The 24,199-nt window shown below is 40.7% G+C and overlaps 2 protein-coding genes across 3 annotated transcripts in view; one reads left to right on the top strand and one right to left on the bottom strand.

The window, feature by feature from the left end:
- The window catches only part of LOC117462139 (guanine nucleotide-binding protein G(olf) subunit alpha), a 47,342-nt gene extending 43,095 nt beyond the window's left edge, over positions 1–4,247 (top strand). For both annotated transcript variants that reach the window (XM_034104227.1, XM_034104228.2), the window contains exons 10-12: positions 828–958; positions 1,041–1,108; positions 3,040–4,247. In XM_034104227.1, the coding sequence (XP_033960118.1) occupies positions 828–958; positions 1,041–1,108; positions 3,040–3,186 (346 nt within the window). In that variant the 3' untranslated portion in view covers positions 3,187–4,247. The remainder of the gene's footprint in view (positions 1–827; positions 959–1,040; positions 1,109–3,039) is intronic.
- Positions 4,248–7,870: 3,623 nt separating this feature from the next.
- mppe1 (metallophosphoesterase 1) lies at positions 7,871–23,327 on the bottom strand. The gene is made up of 10 exons (XM_034103629.1): positions 23,206–23,327; positions 21,821–22,222; positions 21,580–21,688; positions 19,805–19,908; positions 18,807–18,887; positions 16,485–16,593; positions 16,195–16,254; positions 13,178–13,300; positions 9,307–9,447; positions 7,871–8,507 (listed from the first exon to the last, which is right to left on the bottom strand). Exons 1-10 carry the CDS (start codon positions 23,313–23,315, stop codon positions 8,328–8,330), a joined length of 1,419 nt encoding a protein of 472 aa, XP_033959520.1. The 5' UTR covers positions 23,316–23,327; the 3' UTR covers positions 7,871–8,327.
- Between the last annotated feature and the right edge of the window lie 872 nt (positions 23,328–24,199).

Genomic DNA, 24,199 nt, shown 5'->3' with positions numbered 1-24,199 from the left:
TCTCTCTCTCTCTCTCTCTCTCTCTCTCTCTCTCTCTCTCTCCTGACAGCCTGTCAGTATCGTCTCATGCAGCTCACTGACTCAGTAATGAGGGACCCGACAGTGAAGAATAAACATATGTATAACTAGTTTAGCTTGTTCCAGAGGTAGATCAAACAGCTCAGTGTGTTCGGTCTAACTCTTAGTGTGTGTTTTGCGTCACAGCGGGCAGAGCTGCAGGATTTCTGCTTCACACACTTTGGATACCGCTATTTTACTGTCTTTTTCGGACACCTTGAAATACTGCCAGACCGGTGAAGCCATTTTGGCGAGCTTGTTTTGCCACACAGAGAAAAGTGTCATGTATTTTACGTCATGCGATCGGCTCTCCTGATCGGCCTTTATAGAGAGCACCGACCGATCGGCAGAGAGTGAATATCGATCGGAGCATCCCTAGTTAGGAGTAGTCATCTGAATATACTTGAAGTTGTAAAATCAACATGCATAGCCTTCATGTTCTGGGAGTACATTTAGTCTAAAAACAAGAATTTGACTTATAATACCTGCTGCTTTAAGGTCATTGAGATATTTAAAGGGCTAATGCAACGTCCACATCTCTTTTGCCCCTATAATGTCCGGTCGTGTGTCGCTAACGAAAGCATCAAAAACAGCCCTAAAAGTAAAAAATAAACACTTCTTTCAATATCATCACACTTTTTATGTCGTAAAACTAAACCAAGATGTTCAGAGGACCGGTCGTTCCATCTTTTGACTTTAACTGACGGGGTTTGATAGCCATGTTGACTCTCATGCAGTGTGGATACTCATTCTGTGGCGTTGTTTTTCAGATGGTTACGCACTATATCGGTCATATTATTCCTGAACAAGCAGGACATGCTGGCTGAGAAAGTATTAGCTGGAAAATCCAAAATTGAAGACTACTTCCCCGAATATGCTCGCTACACCATACCAAATGAAGGTTCGTGCCCCGCCGAAACAAGTACCTTAGAGTTCCTCTTTATGTCGGCATGTGTTTGAATGAGAATCTGTGTTTCTTTTAGCAACTCCTGAACCTGGTGAGGACCCGAGAGTGACGAGAGCTAAGTTCTTCATCCGAGACGAGTTTCTTGTAAGTATTTCTCTGTTTGTCGAGAGCTGAAGTTGATGACTGTCCAGCCGTGAATAGCTTCATCCTTTTAATTCATTGGTCAGTGTTATTGTATGTTACGTGACTTAGTAGTAGGAACAGTAGGAGTTGAAAAGGGGTGTCAAACTCAAATCCCCAGGGGGCCAAAATAAAAGAATCTGTACCAGTCGAGGGCCGGACTGGTTCAATGTTTATTGCAAAACTTATTGAAATGAACTTATTGCACATATTAAACCTGGAACTAGCTAAGCTTAAATGATTGCCTATAAAACCCCAATGGCTTTGTCATTGGACCTGGACTGGGGGGTGTCCTCAGGATGGAGAGAAGGTGTGCGTGCAATATACCGGCGGTAATTAAAAATTATCCTGCGGGCCGAAATTAAATCCACCAAGGGCCTGATTTGGCCCCCGGGCCTCGAGTTTGACACATAACCCTAATACAACTTGTATTAAAAGAAACACTTATCCTAAGCTTTTAAAGATGCTCCCAAACGACCAGACTGTGGATGAAATGATTCTGTACGGCCATTCTGTTTTTCTAAATCAAATTTAATTTAAGGCTTTTTTTAAATCCAAGGAAAATAAATGTATATATTCCGAAGAAGTAATACTTTACAGCAGATATCAAACTTGAAAAACAGACAGATGATTTGTGTCACAGACGGTAAATGACAGATGGCTCGCACTCAAAGTTAGAAGGACAGGAAGTGATCTTACAGTATGTGCTGAGGCTGCGGAAAAAGCTTATAATATAGACATAATGTGATATTTGAAAGGAAGGGAACTTTCCAGAAGTTTCTTAAGGACGAAGGTCAGGAAGGTGGAAGGAATTCAGAGTGTCTAAAAGACGACCTCACATCTCAATCTTTATTTATTTATATAGCACATTTAAAACAACCTCAGTTGACCAAAGTGCTGTGCAGGGAACACATATAAAATAACACAATAGGAGTCAAATAATAATTAAAAACATATAAAAACACATACAGAATGGATATTTTTCAGATTTTGAAATCTCAATAAAAACTGTTTAACCCTTCGATGCCCTTAGAGTGACTGGACCCTACACTCTTCCATAAGTGGGTCAAAAAGGACCCGTATTAGAATAATGTGTTTTTATGCCATTTTATTTTTCACTTGTATAATATTTATTATATTTTGGTTCACACTAGAAATATTTTATATTTAATTTTTCACTGTTTACATTTTGAAAAAAACGTTTTGAACATATTGATGCAAAGATCTCCGCTATTCTGAGACCCTCACAGTATTCCAGTCCCTTTTCAAAACTCGTCTCCTCTTGTCTACTCGTCATAGCCCACCCCTCATCAATCCATGCCGGTTGATCAAGTTTGATAGTCCTAAACCCCCCACCCTAACCTTCCCTTATATTGTAAAGCGATTTTGAGTCCTTGAAAAGCCCTATACAAATATAATTTATTATTATTATTATTATTATGATACTGACAAGTATCAGATATTGCTGTGTAAAATGATCTTCCTGAGAGGTGTCACTTGTGATGTAGTCTGTGTGTTCTACAGTGAATGTATTCCTGACAGCAACAGGTGATAAGAATCAAAGGTTCCTATAGGATCCCATAGGAAATGCATGCGGGTCATTTTTGACCCACTTATGGAAGCTTGGGGTAGAAATACAAAAACTACAATTTCTTAAAATGTATACAATTTAAATACAAATGTGAATGGCATGAAATCCAAAACATGTTTTTTGAGGAATAGCTGGAATATGAAATGATAAAAAAATGTAATTACAAAGATACTTCAAGAAAACCAGCTCACCGGGTCAAAAAAGACCCACTTATGCATCTAAGGGTAAAAAAAGAAAGCACATACAAATATCAAAATGTTATGCTCAACTAGTATCACATGGTATTTCCTCTCTCTCCTCTCAGCGGATCAGCACTGCGAGTGGCGACGGCCGACATTACTGCTACCCCCACTTCACCTGCGCCGTGGACACAGAGAACATCCGGCGGGTGTTCAACGACTGCCGGGACATCATCCAGAGAATGCACCTGCGGCAGTACGAACTCTTGTGATGGGAGACGCCTCCGTCAGCCTTCTGTGTTTCTCTCCACCATTCTGCATCCTTGACGAACCCTTCCTCCTCCTCCTCCTCCTCCTCCTCTACTCCTCCTCCTCCTTTACTCCTCACCCCTCCTCCCTGAAAGAAACCCTCTGACCACCCCCTCCTGTCGAGGACTATGAAGTACTACTGAAGTGTGTCAAATCCTCTTCCTCTTCTTAACTTCTTAGCTTTTTGTACGTTTTTTTTTTTTTTTCTCTCTCTGAGACCGATTCCTCCCCGTTTTCACCGATGTGAAAGGAAGGTTTGGGAACAAAGTTGTTGCGTGCCGTTTCTTTCCTTCCTTTTCTTTTAATCCCTTTTGAATGCCTTGATTTTTGTCATTCCACTAAGCCTTGGGCTACCTCCTATTTTTTATTTTTTTTGCCCCTTTGTGTCCTGTTTTTTTTTGTGGCTTTGTCATTGGACCTGGACTGGTGGGTGTGGATACATAAAAACACACCTACAGGACCTCAGTGTAGAGGCAGTGTGTGTGTGTTCAAGTGTGTGTGAAGGAGGAATGCCATGTGAGCGAGCGCATGTGTTTATGTTTGTGTGTCACCTGCCGGGTAAAGCTGGCATCACCACCATGACCTTTGCCCCCCCCCCCTCCCCACCCCTTCTATTTTATTTTGTTTGCCCCGTCACCCCCTCTGCCCTGCGTCTCCTCTCCTCGGGACGACACCCCCCGGAGAGAGAGATGGGGGAGGGGAACCGAGTGGATGAAGAGATAAATGCACTTTGCATCAGGTTCCTTAATTTTTTTTTTGGTTGTTGTTGTTGTTTTTTCTCCAGAGGAAGCATACACACAATGTAGCATCACAATATTTATTACCCCGTCACGATGTTAGCTTGCCGAGCGGCCGAGTGGAGCGGTGAGTGTGAGGGGTGGGGGGGCAGGAAACACGGAGAAGAAGGATTTAAATGAAGGAAAAGGGACTGAGCTCTCTGCACCTTAGCCCTGCTGCCTCCACGGACTCGGACCTGCCTCCTTTTTCCACACAAACCACCCTTTTAGCTTAGAGATACTGATGGGAGGGGAGGGCGGGAGGGGTGGAGGGACGGGAGAGAAAAATGTATTGTTCTCTTTTTTTTCTTTCTTTTTTTTGTTAACTTGTACACTGTGCAAGGTTGAATTATCCTGTACAGACTGTAAAATGTAATATTATTTTGTACAACTTAATTGAAAGAAAAACAAATCTACTTGTAGATCTTTGTGCCTTGATTATGGCTGTACCTGTAAATGAGCTCAGATGTAAGTATGTTTTTGACTGCGCTGTACAGCTTGATGTCAATCTCTATCAGCAGCGGAAGACTGCGGGTAGGGGACTTTCTCTGTAGAGTTTAGTTTTTTCTGGTTTATAAAAAAAAAGGAAATGCTGTTTAGTAAAAAATAAAAAATAGGGAAAAAATCCTAAAAACCTGTATACATTATGCAAATTAACCACTTACCTGCAGTGAAGACCAGATGTTGCAGCGCCATGCCTTTTTTTCTTTCGTTCTTTTGTTGGTTTTATTTTTCCTCCTTTTTTATTTTAATTTTATTTTGAATTTCACAGCTTTAAACAAACATTGGAAATCCATTGAAAGTGTCCAAATTGCAACCTGGTGTTGTTTTAATAGGAACCAACGTTTTTTCGATATGAAGTGTGTCTGAGATCTGTACTGATGTGCGTGCCTGTGCGCATGTGTACATAAAACAAACATAGACTCACAGACGCATTGTGTGTGTGCGTGAGCGTGCGAGGGCGAGTGTGCGTTGTGTGTAAAATTTTATAAATGTATGTACATGTAAATTTATAGGTCTATATAAATATATATGTACAATTATACATGTTTAATTATGTGTGTGCCTAGGTGTACATACCTATGTATGTATACGGTAAATATGTATACATACACACATAGGAAAGCATGTTTAGAATGGAGATGAATAAATGAGAGCGTGCAATATTAGTAATTCTTTGGTCCTTTGGAGCCATACCCAATGGCACAGGCACTATGAATGTGTGAGCAGCACCCAACAAGACAAGCTCTTCTCCTTGTACAAACAGCATCAGCCTTTTCTTCTGCTACAGTACACGTCTATCCCCAAAAGAGAGTGAACTGACTGGAGGTGCAAAAACCTTGTTTGGCCTGGGAGGATGATTAAATGACATTTTTATTTTCTTTAAATAAAGAGGCACATTAGAGGACTTTGCTTTATTTCCATCTTGGTGTCCAGTTGTGTCCAGATTTGTTGCCGTTGTTGTTGTTTTCTTTGTGGATGTTGCGTCAAAAAATGTCTGCGTCAAAAAATGTTAGATTCGTATTTTACACATTTTAACCAACTTTAGTTCTAATTTGAAATACAGAAATGTGATTTATTTTCATCATTTTAACCATTTAAATGACAGATTGTTTACACAAGGCCATTGTTGTTATGAAAAGAAAACCTTTTATCATTTTCTGTATAATTAATGGAAGGGGATTTATATATTTTTTACAGACAAACATACGTCAATGATTGGGTAGAGTGTGGATGTTGATGCATTTTTATTTCAGTGTTTAAAACAAAACAAACACTCTTTACTTAATTAGTGGACAAAAGATATTTAGAAAATCTAATTTAACATAATTTTTAATATATTTAAATGTTAAGCAACATCATCCATAATCACCACAAACAAGTCTTCATTAGTTTCCAGAATGTAAACCCTTTTATATTCTAGTTTTTTTAAATCAAAAAAAGGCCACAAATATTACACTTATCCTGTAAACGAGTATTTATTTTTGACAAGGAAAGTTTATATATCTATATATATATATATATATATATCACAAGGCAATTCAACGTGCTTTACAAAAATGGAAGACTCGGAAATGGCATTTAAAAACACCATTTACAGGGTGTCCGCGGGGTCTTAAAAAGTATTAAAAGTTGATACATCAATTTAGCGAAAATGAAGGCTATTAAAAGTATTAAACGGCATTTTCCAAGGTATTACACTTTGTAGCTTGTTTTCAATAAGTATATAAATGGTCCAAAGAGGTTGTATTCTACAGTCTGCCTGAATGTAATCATGGCGTAGGTGTGTAGTGTGATTCTGTGGAGTTTATTTATGGCATCCCGTTGGATCTGACGTCATCTGAACAGGACATCGCGCGCTCACTGCTTGATAGCGCGCGAAGGTCCGTTTAACAACATCGTTATGGGGAAATGCAAGTCTGCGTCCAAATGATTGGAAGATAAGGAGGAAGGACAATCAATATTGTATATACTAGTAAATGTGAGGTAAAGTGTGTCGCCAATGTAACCGGTTAGAACTCGAAGTGGCGATGAGGTCTTAAAACGTATGGAAAAGGTCTTAAAAAAGGTCTTACATCTGACTTCAGGATTCCTGCATACCCTGAAATAGGAGCTGGGGTTAAACTTCCCCCTAGCACCCTAGCTAAAATGTAAGATATACGCATGAGCAAAGCTAAAATGACCTGAAAATGTAAAGCAGAAATGTCCCTGTTGGCTCGAGGGTTGTTATGGGGGGTTACAGTATCCGAGGGGCTGGGTTACAGCAGGTGTTACTGACAACATTAGAGAAGGCTCACGTGTCCCGGACAGTAAAGACGGAATAAGTGCAAAACAACAGAACCCTAAAACTGAAGCAGCTAAAAGGAATTTAACTCATTCATTTTATTATTTAGCCTTATGCTTTTTCTAGTGGCTGCTGTGAAAAAGGCCCATTGATAAATACAAGAAATGTTTTCATCATATGCCCAACAACAATTACATATGAGTCTCTGTCTAAGGCCTCCACCTCCAATGCTAATTAAATATATTAACACCATTAAAAACATCATATTCAATGATCACATACAAATTGAAAAGCCAAACATTAAGAAGTGCAAGTTTTAATGTCTTCATTTAGTTATTCTGATCATTTAGTGATAATTTCATTCATAATTTAGTTGTAACGTTTTATCAGGCAGAATTGTTGAAGTCCTAGTTTCTCAAACGCCAGGATTCATTCATTCATTCATTCTATTTCAGCTTAATCACTTAAAACCTGCTTAAAACTAACAAAAATGCAAAGATATTATGTTGGGCTCTGATAAATTGTGACATGCGGATTTCATATTTTTCAGCACTTTTTATAGACTGACAATGAATCAATAGATGAATTGGTTTTTAGTTGCATCCCATTTCTTGAACATTTCAGGTAAATCTTCATATTGATGCAAAAATCTTGTAAAAAAATATACTTTTTGTTTTGCTAAGTTTACACATGACCTAATTTACAAAGATATTTCACAGTTCGCGACACAATGTTTCCAAACTTTGACAAATGAATAAGTTCCCAGGTCATATTCTCCAGCTCTAATACAAACGAGACAAATGGAAGCAGGAATCATATCTCAATCATATTTTAATCTTTTTCTCATTTCACATGATTTGGCGTTACAAATACAGGTTTGTGTTTCATCACATCCATCAGCTGGTGTAGAACATCTCAAAATAATCTCTCTCTTCCATAAAGTGACATGGCTTCAGGCGATAGATTACATCTCTAAAAACAGACCTTAAGATTCTCATTTGTTATTTACAGTTTCAACAAAGCTTCACAAACATTTGGCACAGACAGTCAGCAATACATATTTTCAGATATTTCTTCATAGTAAAAACAACGAGGAACCGGGGAGGAGATCATCAGACGACAGAGAGGAAAGGTGAGATGTGCGTTTACATTAAAGTGACGAGACAAAAACTGACTTTACCACCTGAAATCAGACCGTGAGCATTTACTCCTTTTGTTCTTACTTTACGGCACATTTGTGCTTCCTTATACTCACAGTTTAACTGTAAAGTCAATATTTTACTTTTCTGTGCTTCTTGTGCTACAATAATCTCTACCTGCTTGGCACTCCCAAGGAATATAAAACTAACACTATATGATTGTTAACAACAATTTGGCACAAAAATCACCTGCTTTCTCATAAATATCATGTCTTTTTAAGACATTTAAAACATATATAAGTGTCCTTCACAGTGCCGTAAAACATTTGGACAAACATAGTTTTGTAGAGGAACTTCACATTTAAATCCAGTGAGCTCTCCTGGTGCACTCTGGGAAACGTAGTTCACAGAGACTTGTGCTTCGCCAGCAGGCTGAGGCACTGCAGCAGGCCCTTCATCCACACGCAGTGGGCGAGGAGCAGCAGCAGCAGGCAGCCGCCGGCCGAGCAGTACACCCCGATCACCGTGCTCTCCTCCGGGAGGAAACACTTGGACATGGCGAAGCTGCCGGGGGACACCGAGGCCTGAGAGGGGGAGAGGGAGACAGGGAGATAAAATAAGTTAGAGGTGATAACTGCTATTATTGCTGCTTAAAGGGGCCTTGGCCACCAGGGTGCGTCCCAAACACACTGTGTGGTTCCTTGCTGCACATTTTCACATTCATCTGACTAAACAATCCCTTATATTTGTATTGCCCCCATAACAGAGCTTGATAGGTCTATTTGACATAATAGTTACACATTTTGGGGGACAGTAGAATATATTTTAAAAAAGGAAAACTAACCAGATTGTGTATTTAAGGTACTAAGAGTAAATGTACATTTAACAAATCACATCATGTTTATTTATTGCAGATATTCATATTGCAATGTTATGTTGCGGTATCGGGTCAAAATGTAAGGAACCAGAAGAGGAGGTTCATATTCGGAAAAGACAAAAGAGAACTTCACAGATCATAGAAAAATCATAGCCTCAAACTACTCCTGAATAAAATATGTTCAGACGCTTGTTTTTCCATGTGTTACGTTTTTTTGTTTTTTAAGCAAACATACTGAACACAGCTGCCTTCTGTGGTTCCGCCTCACAGACACTCTAACAATAACACATTTCATTTATAAAGCACTTTTCTAAGTAATCCAAGACACTTGTATTAAAACCAACGAACATACAAAAATGCGGAAAGAGGAACATTCAATGGGAATGGACAGAAACTACAAACTATAGTACAGAGATCAGATCTAAGTCATGAAATGAGGGAAGGAGTTTATCAGGAGAACTCGGGAATGGAGAGGTGACTTTTAAAGGAGCGTTTGTTTTGCTCACCAGGATGAAGCTGGGGTTGTTCCTGTTCCTCCAGCTGAAGGACGGCACGCTGATTTCGGGGTACTTGTTGTCATGGAGAACCTCACACCCGCTGTGTGTGTGTCCACTGAGGATGAGGCGAGGCTTGAACCACTGCAGCAGCTGAGGACACACAACACATCGCGGCTCATCATCTGATCACACGGGAACATTTCTGACTGGAACGTTCAAGGTTCAAGGCTTTTGCGTGCATAGCTACAGTGTAGTTATGACAACGACAATCTTAGGTCACAGGCTCCTTCAACAGCAACACAATAAAACAGATAATAGTTTCAAGTAAATAATATAAAATTGAATATAAGTAGTGCAGAATAGTCTATATTGTAGTGCCGAGAGATAGGGAGTCTGAGGCGGTGCAAAGGGGAACTTTATTTGAGAGCAGCTAAGGTCATGTTGTCCGGTTGCAGTCCGGGAAGAAGAGCGAGAAGCCAGAGAGGCTTCTCAATACTCAAATTTCCCCTCCTCGACTCCTCGACTCCTCGGTCCTCCGGTAGTGACCCGGAAATGAATTTCAGCGCGCCATTTTGAAGGACGTCTCATTTCTCTAAATGCACACCGAGGATCGAGCATCGAGGAGGCTCTCTGGAGGAGCTATAACCGAGGATACACTGATGGTTCCTCCGCGGATGCATTTCCGGGAACGGTGGAGGCGTGACGCACGGCCGGACTTATCTCAGCCAATGACAGCTCTGCATGCATCCCCTGGATATTATTTGAGAACCTGCTCTCATCGCAACGCGATGTTTACAGTGAGAACAGCTGTGAGGTCCTGCAGAAAGCAGAGCAGTGTGTAGAATATATATCACTCAGTATAACAGGCCTACTCTCTTTATTTGCTTTAGTTTAGTAGATATCTACAAAGAGTCCATATTTTTCTAAAACCATTTAGTGCTTCACAATAAAATACACAACGGCTGTAGCCTGATTATGCTTTAGCAGCTGTAGGTGTGTGTGGTACAGTATGTAGGTGTGTGTTGTACAGTGTGTAGGTGTGTGTTGTACAGTGTGTAGGTGCGTGTTGTACAGTGTGTAGGTGTGTGTGTTGTACAGTGCGCAGATGCCGCGGACAGACGGGTCTCAGTTGGTTTGATGTCCTTACTTTTAATACTTGCAAATACAACTTTTGGCCCGTAATTTCAATTCCCCATTTCAGCGACCAGAGAGAGAGGGGGGGGATATATCCAGTCTCTGATTGTGTTACGTTATTATGAGAGTGCTCTCATACTTTAAATTGTATATATTTATATAAATATATGTGTGTGTGTGTCCCCGCATCTGTAGCCTGTTATTGTCTCATTACACCGCACTCTCAATGAATTCAAAGTAAATATGTGGGGGAACAATGTTCAGCTGATCTAACAGAGATTATAAAATATGACAAAACACTCGACAGCTGATGCAGCTGTTGCCACGTCATAATGAACGGACGTCGCTTTAATATGACCGCTCAGAGGAGAGCAGGGCTGCAGTCGGATAGTTTAAAAATCAGCTCCTAAATTCTAACCCTATCGTCTATTCCTTGACCTCTGAGTGAAACGTCACGGGGTTAAGGGATAGTGGATAGGAGAATTTAAAAGGACTTAGGAGAAGAGACTGCGGTACTTTAGAGAATCCGAATGCACTTTCACTATCCGACGTGTTTATGATGCGCCAGCGGACGTCATTGTGTGCGTCTGCTGCTGTGGGGAAACTATGGAAACCACAATTTTCTATACAGCGGACGACAACATGGATGTTTAATAAGAACGAGGGACTACTGTAAACTCATCTAGAGACTCTGCTCCGTGCTCTGATGCTGCTGCTTTGCTTTATGAACGTGGACAACAGAGAAACATATTCTTCAGGACCAAAGTTGGAATTGAAATAAAAAAGGAAAGTGAAACTGCTCGTCACCCTCTCCCTCCGGTCCACATTAATACAAATGATCCCAATACGTATGATTGTATGAACTAAAGATCTTAAAATCAATACAGATGTATTTATTATAAACGTTAGTCCTTAACATCTATCACTGTGTATATCACCATTCAAACATCTTTTAAAAGTTGAACAAACCCCACACAGCTCAGTGAAGACTGAAATGTTGACTTTATTTGATCATTTCAGTAAAAACTAAGGTTCATATTTCTCTCTTTGATTATAATACTGATGAACGTTCAAAACAAAGCACTTTGGCAACTTACCACCTATGTTTTAAAAAGCTTAATAAGCACCGTAACTTTCATCATATAATTTCTCCGTCATAATCGTTTTTTTCCGTGAACGGCCGACTGTTGAGTGACGGCAAATGCTGCGGCTGCAAGGCATTGTGGGGCAGCATTTTCGCTTCTCCTGCCGGTTAGGGAAGTCCAGTGGTTCCTAAGCTAAAGGAGGTTATAAAGGAAGTTTGAAACCATAGTCCAAACAATAGTCCATTTAGCTTAGGAACCTTCCTAAAGGAGTGAAATGACCCGGAAGTCCCTCAGTGGCAGCCATGATAAGTGCCGTTCGAATTCTCTAGAATGATGAGAATGATAGGAAAGGAGGTTTCAAACTTCCTTTATAACCTCCTTTTGCTTAGGAACCACTGGACCTCCCTAACTGACAGGAGAAGCGAAAATGCTGCCCCACAATGCCTTGCAGCCGCAGCATTTGCCGTCACTCAACAGTCGGCCGTTCACGGAAACAACCGATTATGACCGAGAAATGATATCATGAGAGTTACGGTGCTTATTAAGCTTTTTAAAACATAGGTGGTAAGTTGCCAAAGTGCTTTGTTTTGAACGTTCATCAGTATTATAATCAAAAAGAGAAATATGAACGTTAGTTTTCACTGAAATTATCAAATAAAGTCAACATTTCAGTCTTTACTGGGCTGTGTGGGGTTTGTTCAACTTTTAAAAGATGCTTGAATGGTGATATACACAGTGATAGATGTTAAGGACTAACGTTTATAATAAATACATCTGTATTGATTTTTAGATCTTTAGTTCATACAATCATACGTCGTATTGGGATCATTTGTATTAATGTGGACCGGAGGGAGAGGGTGACGAGCATAAGTTTCACTTTCCTTTTTTATTTCAATTCCAACTTTGGTCATGAAGAATATGTTTCTCTGTTGTCCACGTTCATAAAGCAAAGCAGCAGCATCAGCGCACGGTGCAGAGTCTCCAGATGAGTTTACATCAGTCCCTCGTTCTTATTAAACATCCATGTTGTAGTCCGCTGTATAGAAAACTGTGGTTTCCATAGTTTCCCCACAGCAGCAGACGCAGAAAATGACGTCCGCTGGCGCATCATAAACACGTCGGATAGTGAAAGTGCATTCGGATTCTCTAAAGTACCGCAGTCTCTTCTCCTAAGTCCTTTTTAATTCTCCTATCCACTATCCCTTAACCCCGTGACGTTTCACTCAGAGGTCAAGGAATAGACGATAGGGTTAGAACTTAGGAGCTGATTTTTAAACTATCCGACTGCAGCCCTCATTTCTTTAAACGTCTGCTGCTTCCCCTCCGCTCTCCTCGACTCCCCTCCTCGGTCCTCCGCTCGCATCTCCTGTGGGCGGGTCTAAGTCTCGAGGAGGGGAGTCGAGGAGGGGAAATTTGAGTATTGAGAAGCCTCTCAGGAGGGCACACAATATAGACAACACATAACATGTCCGTGTGGAAACAATACCCCCAACTGTAGTTCCATGTGTGAATTATGTACCCCATTGTATTAATGAGTGGTCACTACAATATACAAGTCATTGGAATACTGGTATATGAGTTTTAATTGGATAAACGCGCTTCAGAAGAGATGTGTGCTGTAAGAGAAGGAGGGATAATGGTGTGTGTCTGCAGACCCTCACCCTCTGGGACGCCTCTTTAGACAACACGTCGTACTTCTCTCTGAACAGCAGGTGGCGCTCTTCAGGAGGAGCCGCGTCCCGCCCCGTGCAGCCGGCATCGCTCACTCTGAACAGAGGGTAGTGCTGCAGACGGAGGAGCATTGATTATAATGCTCCTTACTATGTGGTCTAGTTCAGAAGGCTTTATATTACAGTAAATACATTTAAGATGAAACTAAACAAATTATAAGAAATTAAAAAATAAATGTACAAAATGTAAAATAAATTACAAACAATAAATAACAGAATAAATATTCCAAGATAAAACTGAGCAATCATATTAATAACAATAATAATAACAGGTACAGTATGCTAAGAACTAATGTGAAATATAGAAAGAAAAACAAGGCATGAAAATAACACAAAAAGTAATAAGGAAGGAAACATTCATTAAAAACATAAATATTGAACATTTAAAAAATCATGTTATTTTGTTATGCAAGGGTGACATCCCAGAGTTAGAGAGAAGACTAAGAGGGCTATTTCATTCCAAAAAGAGCGGGACCACAGCAAACACATGTACAAATGACTACTTGTGTCTTATATTATGTTTTCATTAGCAAAACTCTATGACAGGGGCGTCAAACTCAAATACACAGGGGGCCAAAATAAAAAAAATGGGTGCTAGTCGAGGGCCGGACTGGTTCAATGTTCATTGCAAAACTTATTGAAATGAACTTATTCCACATATTAAACCTGGAACTAACAAAGCTTAAATTATTGCCTATAAAACAACATGAAACATTAAATAATCAGTTGCATTAATTTCTTATGGCTCTATCTGCGGCTTTTCCAGAGTCATTTCTTATGAGTACATTTTCCCACAGGCCAACAACAGCTTCAACAAAACGATTTCCCTCAAAGAACAAACCAAACCTGTTGTCGCAAGAGACAACGTGCAGAAGGAAACATCCATTAAACTAAGTGTGCTGCTGTGATGCTAGTTCAGATACTTGGCATCTCATCTCGGGTGCAAGGTCATCAATGTTTGGGGTCAGGCTCTGAGCGGAGGAGACCCTCAGGATGGAGTGAAGGTGTGCGTGCAATATACCGGAGGGCCAGATCTAATAGTAATTAGAAATGATCCTGCGGGCCGAAATTAAATCCACCACGGGCCTGATTTGGCCCCCGGGCCTTGAGTTTGACACATGAGCTCTATGAGGTGCAACAAATCATTTTCTATATCTTAACGTATACAAGTTGAAACAAAAATTATTGATTTTTTGGTTGATTTTTCTTACTTTTTATCTTCTTTAACTGTGTTTATGTGTTCACCATGTGCACCAAGACAAATTCCTGGTATGTGTAAACTTAGTGATTCTCACACAAAAAGAGGCAGCAGAGAAACTGTCGAAAAAACGTCCAGATCTGGAAAAGCTTTCGTGCTAAATGAGTAGAATAATAAAGGACTCGAGTTGTCAACGATTGATTTGAACGTCATTGCTTCAGCTTGCTCTGAACTAAACCTGCCAGGAGATGGAGCTGTGGAGACCAGAAGGGATTTGATTTACAGAGACAACAAACAGATGGATCCACATTAGAGAAACAGGAACACATTTTTACTCCACAAATTAATGCAGACAATAAATCAGCTGCTCACATTGTCTTTGCTCAGTTGAGTAAATGTTTACAGGATTGGCTTGAAAATGTTTGAATGTGTGTGTGTGTGTGTGTGTGTGTGTGTGTGTGTGTGTGTGTGTGTGTGTGTGTGTGTGTGTGTGTGTGTGTGTGTGTGTGTGTGTGTGTGTGTGTGTGTGTGTGTGTGTGTGTGTGTGTGTGTGTGTGTGTGTGTGTACCATAGGTGTGTACATTAAAACATCTGCTGGTCGCCCCTCCTGTTTATCCTGGCTATGAAGGAAGCCTCTAGAGAAAGCCATGTGAGACAGAATCCACATGCCTTAAAGACTATGGAGCTTCAGCAGTGGGAGTTTATGACGATAAGCAAAGGAAACAGCCTGCGAATAAAGGGGATTTGGATTCAGAAGTAAATGAATTTGTAAAACAGTTAAGGAGGAACAATCCAGTGATAAATGAAGCATTTGACGTACAGAGTTTGTGAGTATTATATCACGATTTCATTCATGATTCCCCCTGTCAGAGCTGCTGAGGGAAGGTATCTGCGTCATGGTTACAGACACACATGCAGTGGTGACAGTGCATTTACTCTGCTGTGCCATTTTGACAAACTGCTGGTACGTTACTTGAGTATTTCCATTGTGTGCTACTTTGTACCCTTACTTTACTACATCTTGTTGTAGTAAATATTGTATAAACTAAAACATCCAAATGCCTTGATGTGTAATTGTTAATTATGAAGAAAGTAAAGATATTATGTAATATATAAATGAGAAAGGAGACATGCTGCAGACTTGGTACTTTTAATTTGTATAATTAAAGTACATTTTGCTGATAATAATTCTGTATTCTTACTTAAGTACATTTTTTTTTTAATTGTAATGGAGTATTTAAGTCCCGCCTAAATACCCACCTCTTTTCCCTCGCTTACCAGTCAGTCTGAGCTGTCATACCTATTTGTATGGTTTTACTGTCTGTCCATAGCCTTTATGTGCCTTGTATTTATTCTTATGTGTGCTTTTTAACTATTCGTGTAATATTATATTTTATTATAATGTTATGTTCATTGTGAAGCACTTTGGAAAACCCTCTGTTTTTAAACTGTGCTATATAAATAAAGTGGATTGGATTTTTAAGATTTTATCCATCCCAATGGATCCAAATGATGGTATTTCTACTTCTACTTGAATAAAGGATTTGGTATACTAGTGTAAACAGTATCTCACATTAGTTCTATGTTGAATAACAACATTGAAATGCTCTTAATTGTAATTGTTGATGATACAGAAAATAATAATATGATATGATAAAACAGTGTGAAAGGACTTGATGGTTCTACTTTGACTTGAGCACAGGATCTGCGTCTGAGTCCATGCAGTAAGTAAAGTGAAGCTGCAGTTTACCTGCAACATGATGGGGGGGGTGGGCGGGTACGTCTGCGATCCCTCACAGCTGCCCGAGTTCTGCAGAGAAGACGACATAAACAATTCATCGTTAGTCTTGTACACAAACTCACCATGCGTCCTCAAAAATCCCTCTTATTTCACATCCTTCAATTCTTTCTATTTTAAGATGTGTGCTGTTTGCAGGCCGACAGAAAAGCGTCTTCCGCTTTAAGGAGTCTTTAAAAAGGACTCAACACCTGCTGCAGGTACGGCGTAGCTTAAGTGTGTGAGAGATGTTTCCTCCTCACCTGAAGAGAACAGTTGAGGTCTCTGGAGAGTTTGATCAGCTCCTTCTCCACAGACTGGCAGATGGGACAGCCGTCGCCGTGCAGCGCCACGCTGTTCACCAGCAGGAAGCTGAGCAGAGGGAGGAAATACACTCAGTAACTCTGGCACAAAGTCCAAAAGAGCTGCAGAGATAAATCATAGTATGCTGTTTTCATTCTGGGTGCTTTAAAGAGCTCGGTCGGATGTTTTTAGGAGGGGTTTATGAGGTACTTATCCAGAGTCAGCATGAGATTAGGGTTAGGGTTCGCCCATACGCCGTTTGGAGGAATCAGAATTGGGTTTATAACCAGGTTGGTTAAACATACGAGGAATGTTCTTAGTATAACTGGTGCTTACATACGAAGAAAGAGGACATCTTTTTCAAGAAACAACTTTTTTTTAAAAGACTATTGTAACAATGAAAAAATAACGCAATATTTACACAAAAAATCCAAGTACAGTCGATACTAAATTATGCATTGTATTGCTATGGACAGGGGCAGCGGGGGGGTGCTTTGTGGCCACATAAATAAATCAATATCAGTTTGTATTTCTGTTACGTGCCGCAGTTGGTGCTTGTGTGTGTGTGTGTGCTTGTGTGTGTGTGTGTTTCTCTCTCTCTCCCTGATTGTCTCCAGGTGCAGCCTTTCCCCCAGGTGCTCCCAATCAGGGCCTCCATAAAGGACCTGAGGAAGGCTGCAGTTGCCTCTCTGCTCCTCCTCCTCTGGCTGCATGTGTGCAGCATGTCTCTGTGTGAGGCCTGTGTTGTAGTGAATTGTTAGGAGATGTGCTCCAGTTGACCTGGTTGTGTATTGTTTAATTTAGTCACTTTCTTTAAGAAGAAAGTTGTTCTTACTAGAGTTACTTTAAGTTTGTTTTCGCAAATTGGCTGGTGAGCCTGTGTTCTTTTTGTCCATTAAAAGACCTGCTCGTGGCTTCAGAGACCAGTTTCCTCTTTTTTCTCGTGCCTGGTCATCTTTGTGTTTTGTTACTCCCCTTCGTACCCCTAGATTTGGAGGGAACGTAACAATTTCAAATATGTTCACCACTTCATCTCCCTGTCAGACAGCCCTTTCCGACGGGGAAGAGAAGCCTTCATGGCATCACATCACCCCAGTCCTCAAAGACCTCCACTGGCTTCCTGTCTCGCATCAACTACAACATTCTGGTCCTCACCGACAAAGCACTCCACCATCTGGCCCCCCCTTATCTCACAAACCTTCTCACTCCTTATGAACCCCCACGGCCCCTCAGATCCACCGCAGCCGGACTCCTATCCACTCCCACATCCACACTCTGCAGCTTTGGGGACAGAGCCTTCTCAGTGGCAGCTCCTAGGCTCTGGAAGTCCCTCCCCCAAGATCTCTGTGACTCTGAGTCCCTCACAGTCTTTCAGTCCCGCCTCAAAACACATCTTTTCAACTCTGTCTACCCATAAGCCCCCCCCCCCCCCCCACTTCCTCTTGACTGCCTTTTTATTATTGACTTACTTGTTTGCCTGTCCTTGTTTGTCTACCCTCCCTCATACTGTAAAGCGTCTTTGAGTTGTGAAAAGCGCCATATAAATAAAATGAATTATTATTATTTATACTCCTTTGACAAAATCAACAATTTGTCTTCACAGATCACGGGAGATGCTTTTGTACTGCTGCCTTGATCACTTAGTGTGTTTGTCTTACTTTGGTGTTTTAAAGGGTTAGTTTGGATTCAACTAAATAACACAAAACACGCTAAGTCATCGATGCTGGAAAGTCCGGGAACTTCAGTTGTTGACAAAGTAAAAGGACTGGAGTCTGGCGCAGGGTTTCAGGTCCCTGTCAGTCAGGGATGGCTGACGTGATGCAAGGCAGTGAAAGTATGATAAATATAGTGGACACCTCAGCAGATTATTTTATTTTTTTAGGAGGATTAAATGCATGTTGCTGCTGCCCACGTTCACAGTAAGACACTGCTTTTCTCCATCTGTTTCCAAACTGGAGACATCCTTTAAACTACTTTATTTGCAATAGAAACCTAATTAAATTGCTTTCAGGAAATCCAGGACAAACTTGAAGGACTTTCAAGACTGTGACAAAAATAAGTGACTCCATCAAAAGTAGGTTTGCTGCAGCAGCACCGTGTGAAAACAGGGATGCAATTCGTCATGCTGTGCCTGTAAGTAGAACACTTCACGGCCTGTTCTCTTTATTAAATCACGTTGTTCTATAATAGACTGACTCAGTGGATTAAACCTGTGACCTTCAAGCTTTCTCACTTCAATTCCTGCAGGGTTATCGTGTGAATTGCATCCTCTTGTCACTCACTTGACTCCCTTCTTGGTGACGATCCTGGTGGAGGAGGCGTTGAAGACCTTCTCGAAGCGCTGCAGCTTGAACCAGTCCATCCTGCAGGGAGACACAACACGCTCGTCACAACGTAAACAACAACAAAACAAGGAGCCTGCTGCTCAGTCTTTCACGTCGTCTCGTTACAACGGAGTCTGATCAGAGCACATATGTCTGCATTTCCCCACATTTCTGAAATCCAGGCATCGAATACTGAACTGCAGGATGTTTTTATGCGTGCTTTGGTATTAGCATTTGCCACTACATACAGAGGGGGAGGGGGGGAACAACATGACATCCAATACAGGCTCTAAAATAAGCATAATGTATAATAAAGACCTCTGTGGTACAAGTAAAGCAGTATAATGGCAGGTGATGCTTCAGGGCTCTGTGGATGTGGTTGAGTTTTTTTTATAGGCAACGTATATCTGGAACCAACTCCCTTTAACAAACATCTTATAACCAAAGTTAAATACTTTATGTTTGCAGCTGACTTTGTAACAAATCACTTGTTTATTACACTGTAACCGTGATGTCTAGTCTTGCATTGTGTAACTGTATTATTCTATGTAACCTTGAGTCCTTTTGTATTCTCTTGTCCTTTGGGTTGTTTTTAGCACTTTGATGCTTTTGATACTTTAAAAGTGCTTTGCTGCTGGAATGTGCTTTGTAAATGAACTTTCCTTTCTTTTTGGTTTTCTGACAATATACAAAACATAATGACGTCCGAAAACTCCTCCGTGACCTTACAGGTATCTATGCACCTCTTAATTGCATCATTAGCAAGTATTGAAGGTTATGGACGGTCCTTTTGTTCTCACAGTTTGCTGAGTCGCTGCAATAGGAGGAGGGTTCTATTGACATTTTTCTGGCAGCTAACGTGACACACTCCCTGAACTCTGCACATTGTTATCCTGATTAACCTGATCAGGCGGGTTATCAGTCTAAAGATTGAACAATAGGAACACTGCTCTTACTCATAATGGAAGCCGATGTCGTGATTTCCAACCAGCACAACCAGTTCTGTTTCAGCCGAGTGTCTGAACATCCTGCGGAAGCGCCGCACGTCGTCCTCCCAGTGCTGCAGAGAGAGAACCAACAGCAACACCAACACACGGGTTCAGCACAGCCGTTAATAAGACAACAGTCCTCTGGGAAGCTCGTGAGAGTTAATGGGATCTCTGAGGGTCACCCCGCAGCCCCCATGGGTGACTTAGCTTTGATTCAGAGCCAGTGTTGAACCTCAGGGGCCGAAGACGCTCACAGGAGGCCTTTAATTACATCAGAGCTACGAGATGTTTTCATACTGATTTCCCTAAATGGCTCCTGAGGCTGGTTTTAATCAGGGCTGACTGACAGATGATTCATTGACATTATTTTAATAATAATCGAGTCATCTTTGAAGTCAATTATCCGGCAAAATTGTAAATTATGTTATGTAATGTGCATTTTCTTATTTTTTCGTAAGATGTTTAAAGGGTTCGTATTTGTATTTTGTGCCTCTCCTGTTTACATGATTTAATGTTCATTTATTTATTATTCTCATACTGCCTGTGCTGCAACCCCCTGATTGGTCAAGTGCTTAGAGATGTCCCGCCCCTGCCCCTTAGCCTATCACGTACAGTGTGTTGGAGTGCTAGCCAATAGAAGCCCTAATATTACGTCACTATGTTACAGAAGTAAACAAAGGAGTCACTAAAACCTATACTGTATAACACACTTGATAGGGCTCGTTATATTTGGGTTTTGGTCATGGCAATTTGAAGACAGCCCTTCGAGTTTGAAGACATTTTGAATACTTTTATTAAATGAAAATTCAGTCAAAACAGAAAAAGAATCCCGAGTTGCCCTACTTTAAGTACAAATCATAATTTTGCAAATTCAAAGCTTTGATTCCTCCAAGAGGAAACATCAACAAAGGTTAGTCCCCTCACTGTTAGAATAAATGCATTTTTAGCAGGTCTTGTATTTGCTGGTTTTAAGGAGGATTTTCTGCTTTTTCTGTGAACAATGTCTGAGACAAAAGCACTTTGAAGCCGTTTGTTTAAGGTCCTGGAAGGTGTGACCTTTATCTATCACTATTTTACGAGGTGTGGACTATCATGAAATTTAAGAAAATACCTGACAGATTTATAGACAATGAAGATAGTTGCAGCCCTATTTCAAACAAAACAAGCAACTTGTTCTTGTAACTTTCAACAAGCTTTTCTTTATTTGTTTCTGACATGTAAACAAATCAGTCTAGAATATAATTGACACATGGATCCCTGATGAAAACCTTTAGAAGCAGAACCACTTGAAGTATTTCCCCGTCATCAAAAGCTGTGTGTCCTTCCTCTTGCAAAACATCCAGAATACAAATTACACAAGAGCTGTCAGCCAAGAGTGAAGATGAATGAGGAAGCTGACAGGGAAACAGAGTATTAGTGCAGATTTTACCGTCTGAACTTTGTTTTCTGTTTTAATGAGGCTTTCCTCTGACTTCACAGATCCCCATTTGACAGTCTCGTAATGAGTGAGTGAGAATTCCCAGAGGAGGTTTTTAATCACAAAGCCTGATGCATGTTGGGATGAGATGATTCATGCGGTTGTTGTTCATGTTTTCTTTTTAATCCTGCAGGCCTGGATGTTGCAAAATGATGATGATCGGCCTCTGCTCTTCCACCACCACCACCATCATCATCACCATCATCACCATCACCATCATAAGCACAGTGGGTTTGCAGATAAAGCACAAAGAGAAAAAGCTTACCTTCTGCGAGCTCCACTTGCCTTCGTCGAAAATATCCCCGAGAATAAACACTATTTCGGGCTTGAGCAGCCACAAAGCGGTCTGGAAAGCCCTCTCCATCTGCCATTCCCTGTGCGTGTTTGGAGACAACAAGTAAGCGTTATGGCTTGTTTTTGTTTACACTCCTGCAGAGCCCTGAGCACAGACGATAAAAGAGAAGTGATGGATTGCATGAAAACAGAACAAAAATGACAACCCCTACCTCCTCAGCTTGTCAAACCAGTGTCCCCCCACGGCTCCCAGGAGGTGGGTGTCAGACAGCACCATGGCGCGGACAGATGTGGAGTCCAGCGGCCGGCCGTCGATGCCCTCTCCACCTCCTCGAGCATGGCTGATCTTCGGCCAGGCACACTTGAGGATGGTGGGGAAGTAGATGAGATACTCACAGTAGAAGAAAGCACCGACCAGGAGAATCAGCACCAGCAACACCACCCATCTGGCGCTAAACCTCGGCATTTCTGCGTTATTCTGAGGCTGGGATGCCCTGACTTTGCGCACTGGCGGCGGTGATGGAGCGGTCCATGAGGCATCTTCTTCTCTCCAGACCCGAACACTGCTCAGGTGTCCAGCCGAGTGATGCTCATCATGGAGAGCCGCTCTGAGGCTGCGCCGGATAAACAACAAATAAATAAATCAAATAAAAATAATACATCCGTGTGGAGAGCTGGCGATTAAAAAATATATTGGATAAAAAGTAAAAAAATAAATTCCTCTGCTCGTGGCAGCCGAGAGGAGCTGTCAGTCTGCCGCTGTTTCGAAACCAAAGATCTCCTCTCCGCTTTTAAATCGCAAACTGGAAACAACACTTCCGGTGATAGGCTTTCAAAATAAAACTGTTTATAGTTTACAATAAAGGTCACAGTGTACCTCAATGCATTTAAAGAACAATTGTATTTAAAACGGCAACTACTTTGCACACGTTATTATGTATATTTTATGTATAGTGTATTTAATAGTAGGTTATTCTATAATAGTGTATTACTAATTTATTCTGTATATTTGTATGTTGTGTAATCTGGAAATACTCTTTAGATATGTATGTTTTCTATTGTTAATTTGTACACACAGTAAATTAGCTGTCTCTTTATATATGTTTCTGTTTTAGATGCTAAAGATAAGTCCTAATTTAGGATCAAATAAGTACATTTGATCTAATCTAAATCTAACTATACAAATATGTGTTTGAGCAGTGATGAAAGAAGAGCAAAGTTGGGTTTTACTTAAGTTAAAATAGCTAAATCAAAGTGTAAAATCCTGTGTAAATCACATAAGTAACACGCTATTAAAGTATGCAAAATGGCTAATTTCATTATAATACAATATAAACATTCTGAATCTAAACTTATATTTGTTTAATTTACGAGATCCTATAGTTGTTTTCTAAATGCAAAATAGGGCTAATGTATTCAATCAACACATTTCATAACCAAAGATAACCCAATTGACAAATATTAAAGGTAAAAACGAACATACAATAAAAGGCAATACAAATAATTCAAGTAAAAGCACACAGAGTAAACCAATACAAGCTACACACAACCACAAGCCCACATAATGAATACAAAGCAATGAAATAAACACACATACCTCAACACAAAGGCAAAACAGCTCACTTCCGGTTTCCCTCTTGCTGACACCTGCGAGCTTGACTGTGTTTGTGGAGAAGAGGACGGATGGTTGGCAGGGGAGAAAGTCATTTATTAAAAAGCCAAGCTATCAGCTGTCTGTGAACTATAAAACTATTGATAGATGTAAGAAGAAAAATTGCGTTTGTCCACAAAAATACCTTTAGATGGAAATTATCCAACAACTATGGGACAAATGGGATTAAGTGATTAAGAGACACAATCTAATCAGCCTGAGCCTCCTTTGTGTTCGCAGCTCTGAAATTAAAACCCGAGGAGTTTGAAGCTCACAGGAAGTCTCTCTGACGAAACTCACTAATCACAGCCCAGGGTTACCTGCTTAACCAGTTCTGATTTAAAGACTCGGTCAGTCATGTATTCTTCCCACACATGCCTATAACAGGCCAAGCTGCCGTTCTCCCTTTGCCTCTAAAACATTCCTCGTAGCTGCAGAAAAACAGACTTTTTGTGCAAGATTTGAGTCGTGCAGAATGAGGAAGCTTCAGGAGTGAAAAGTAGAGCAGTGCACAGCAACATCCGGGGGGGGGGGGCTGACACATGGCAGATGTTCAAACATGCTTTGGTCCACACTCCCAACAGGCGTTGAAGACATAAAGAGTGATTACTGAACTGTGACCTGTCCTTCAAATGTACAGCTTTATTTTAAACCCTCAAACGGAGACCCTCAGCTTTAAGTGTGAAAGAGAAAGTGCTGAGAGATTCAGTAATACCAATAAACACACATCCATGAGTAATTTGGAGTGACTCTCCTTGGAAAGAAGCAAGAAATGCACTCTTTTATGCTAAAAATCTTTTCATTCAAAGTCAGTTATTACTGGGGATACTCAGTAGATTTCTGGAGCTTTAGGGGGTCGTTACCCTAAGGGAAGCTCAAAATCTAGATACAAATGGCATAATTATTTGGCTGAAGTCAGTTTGTTAGGCTAGTATTCAGT

The sequence above is a fragment of the Pseudochaenichthys georgianus genome, chromosome 17, assembly GCF_902827115.2.
Source record: "Pseudochaenichthys georgianus chromosome 17, fPseGeo1.2, whole genome shotgun sequence".
NCBI classification, from domain to species: domain Eukaryota; kingdom Metazoa; phylum Chordata; class Actinopteri; order Perciformes; family Channichthyidae; genus Pseudochaenichthys; species Pseudochaenichthys georgianus.
Note: the sequence above shows the minus strand (reverse complement) of the source record. Positions and strands in the feature narration are given on the sequence as shown.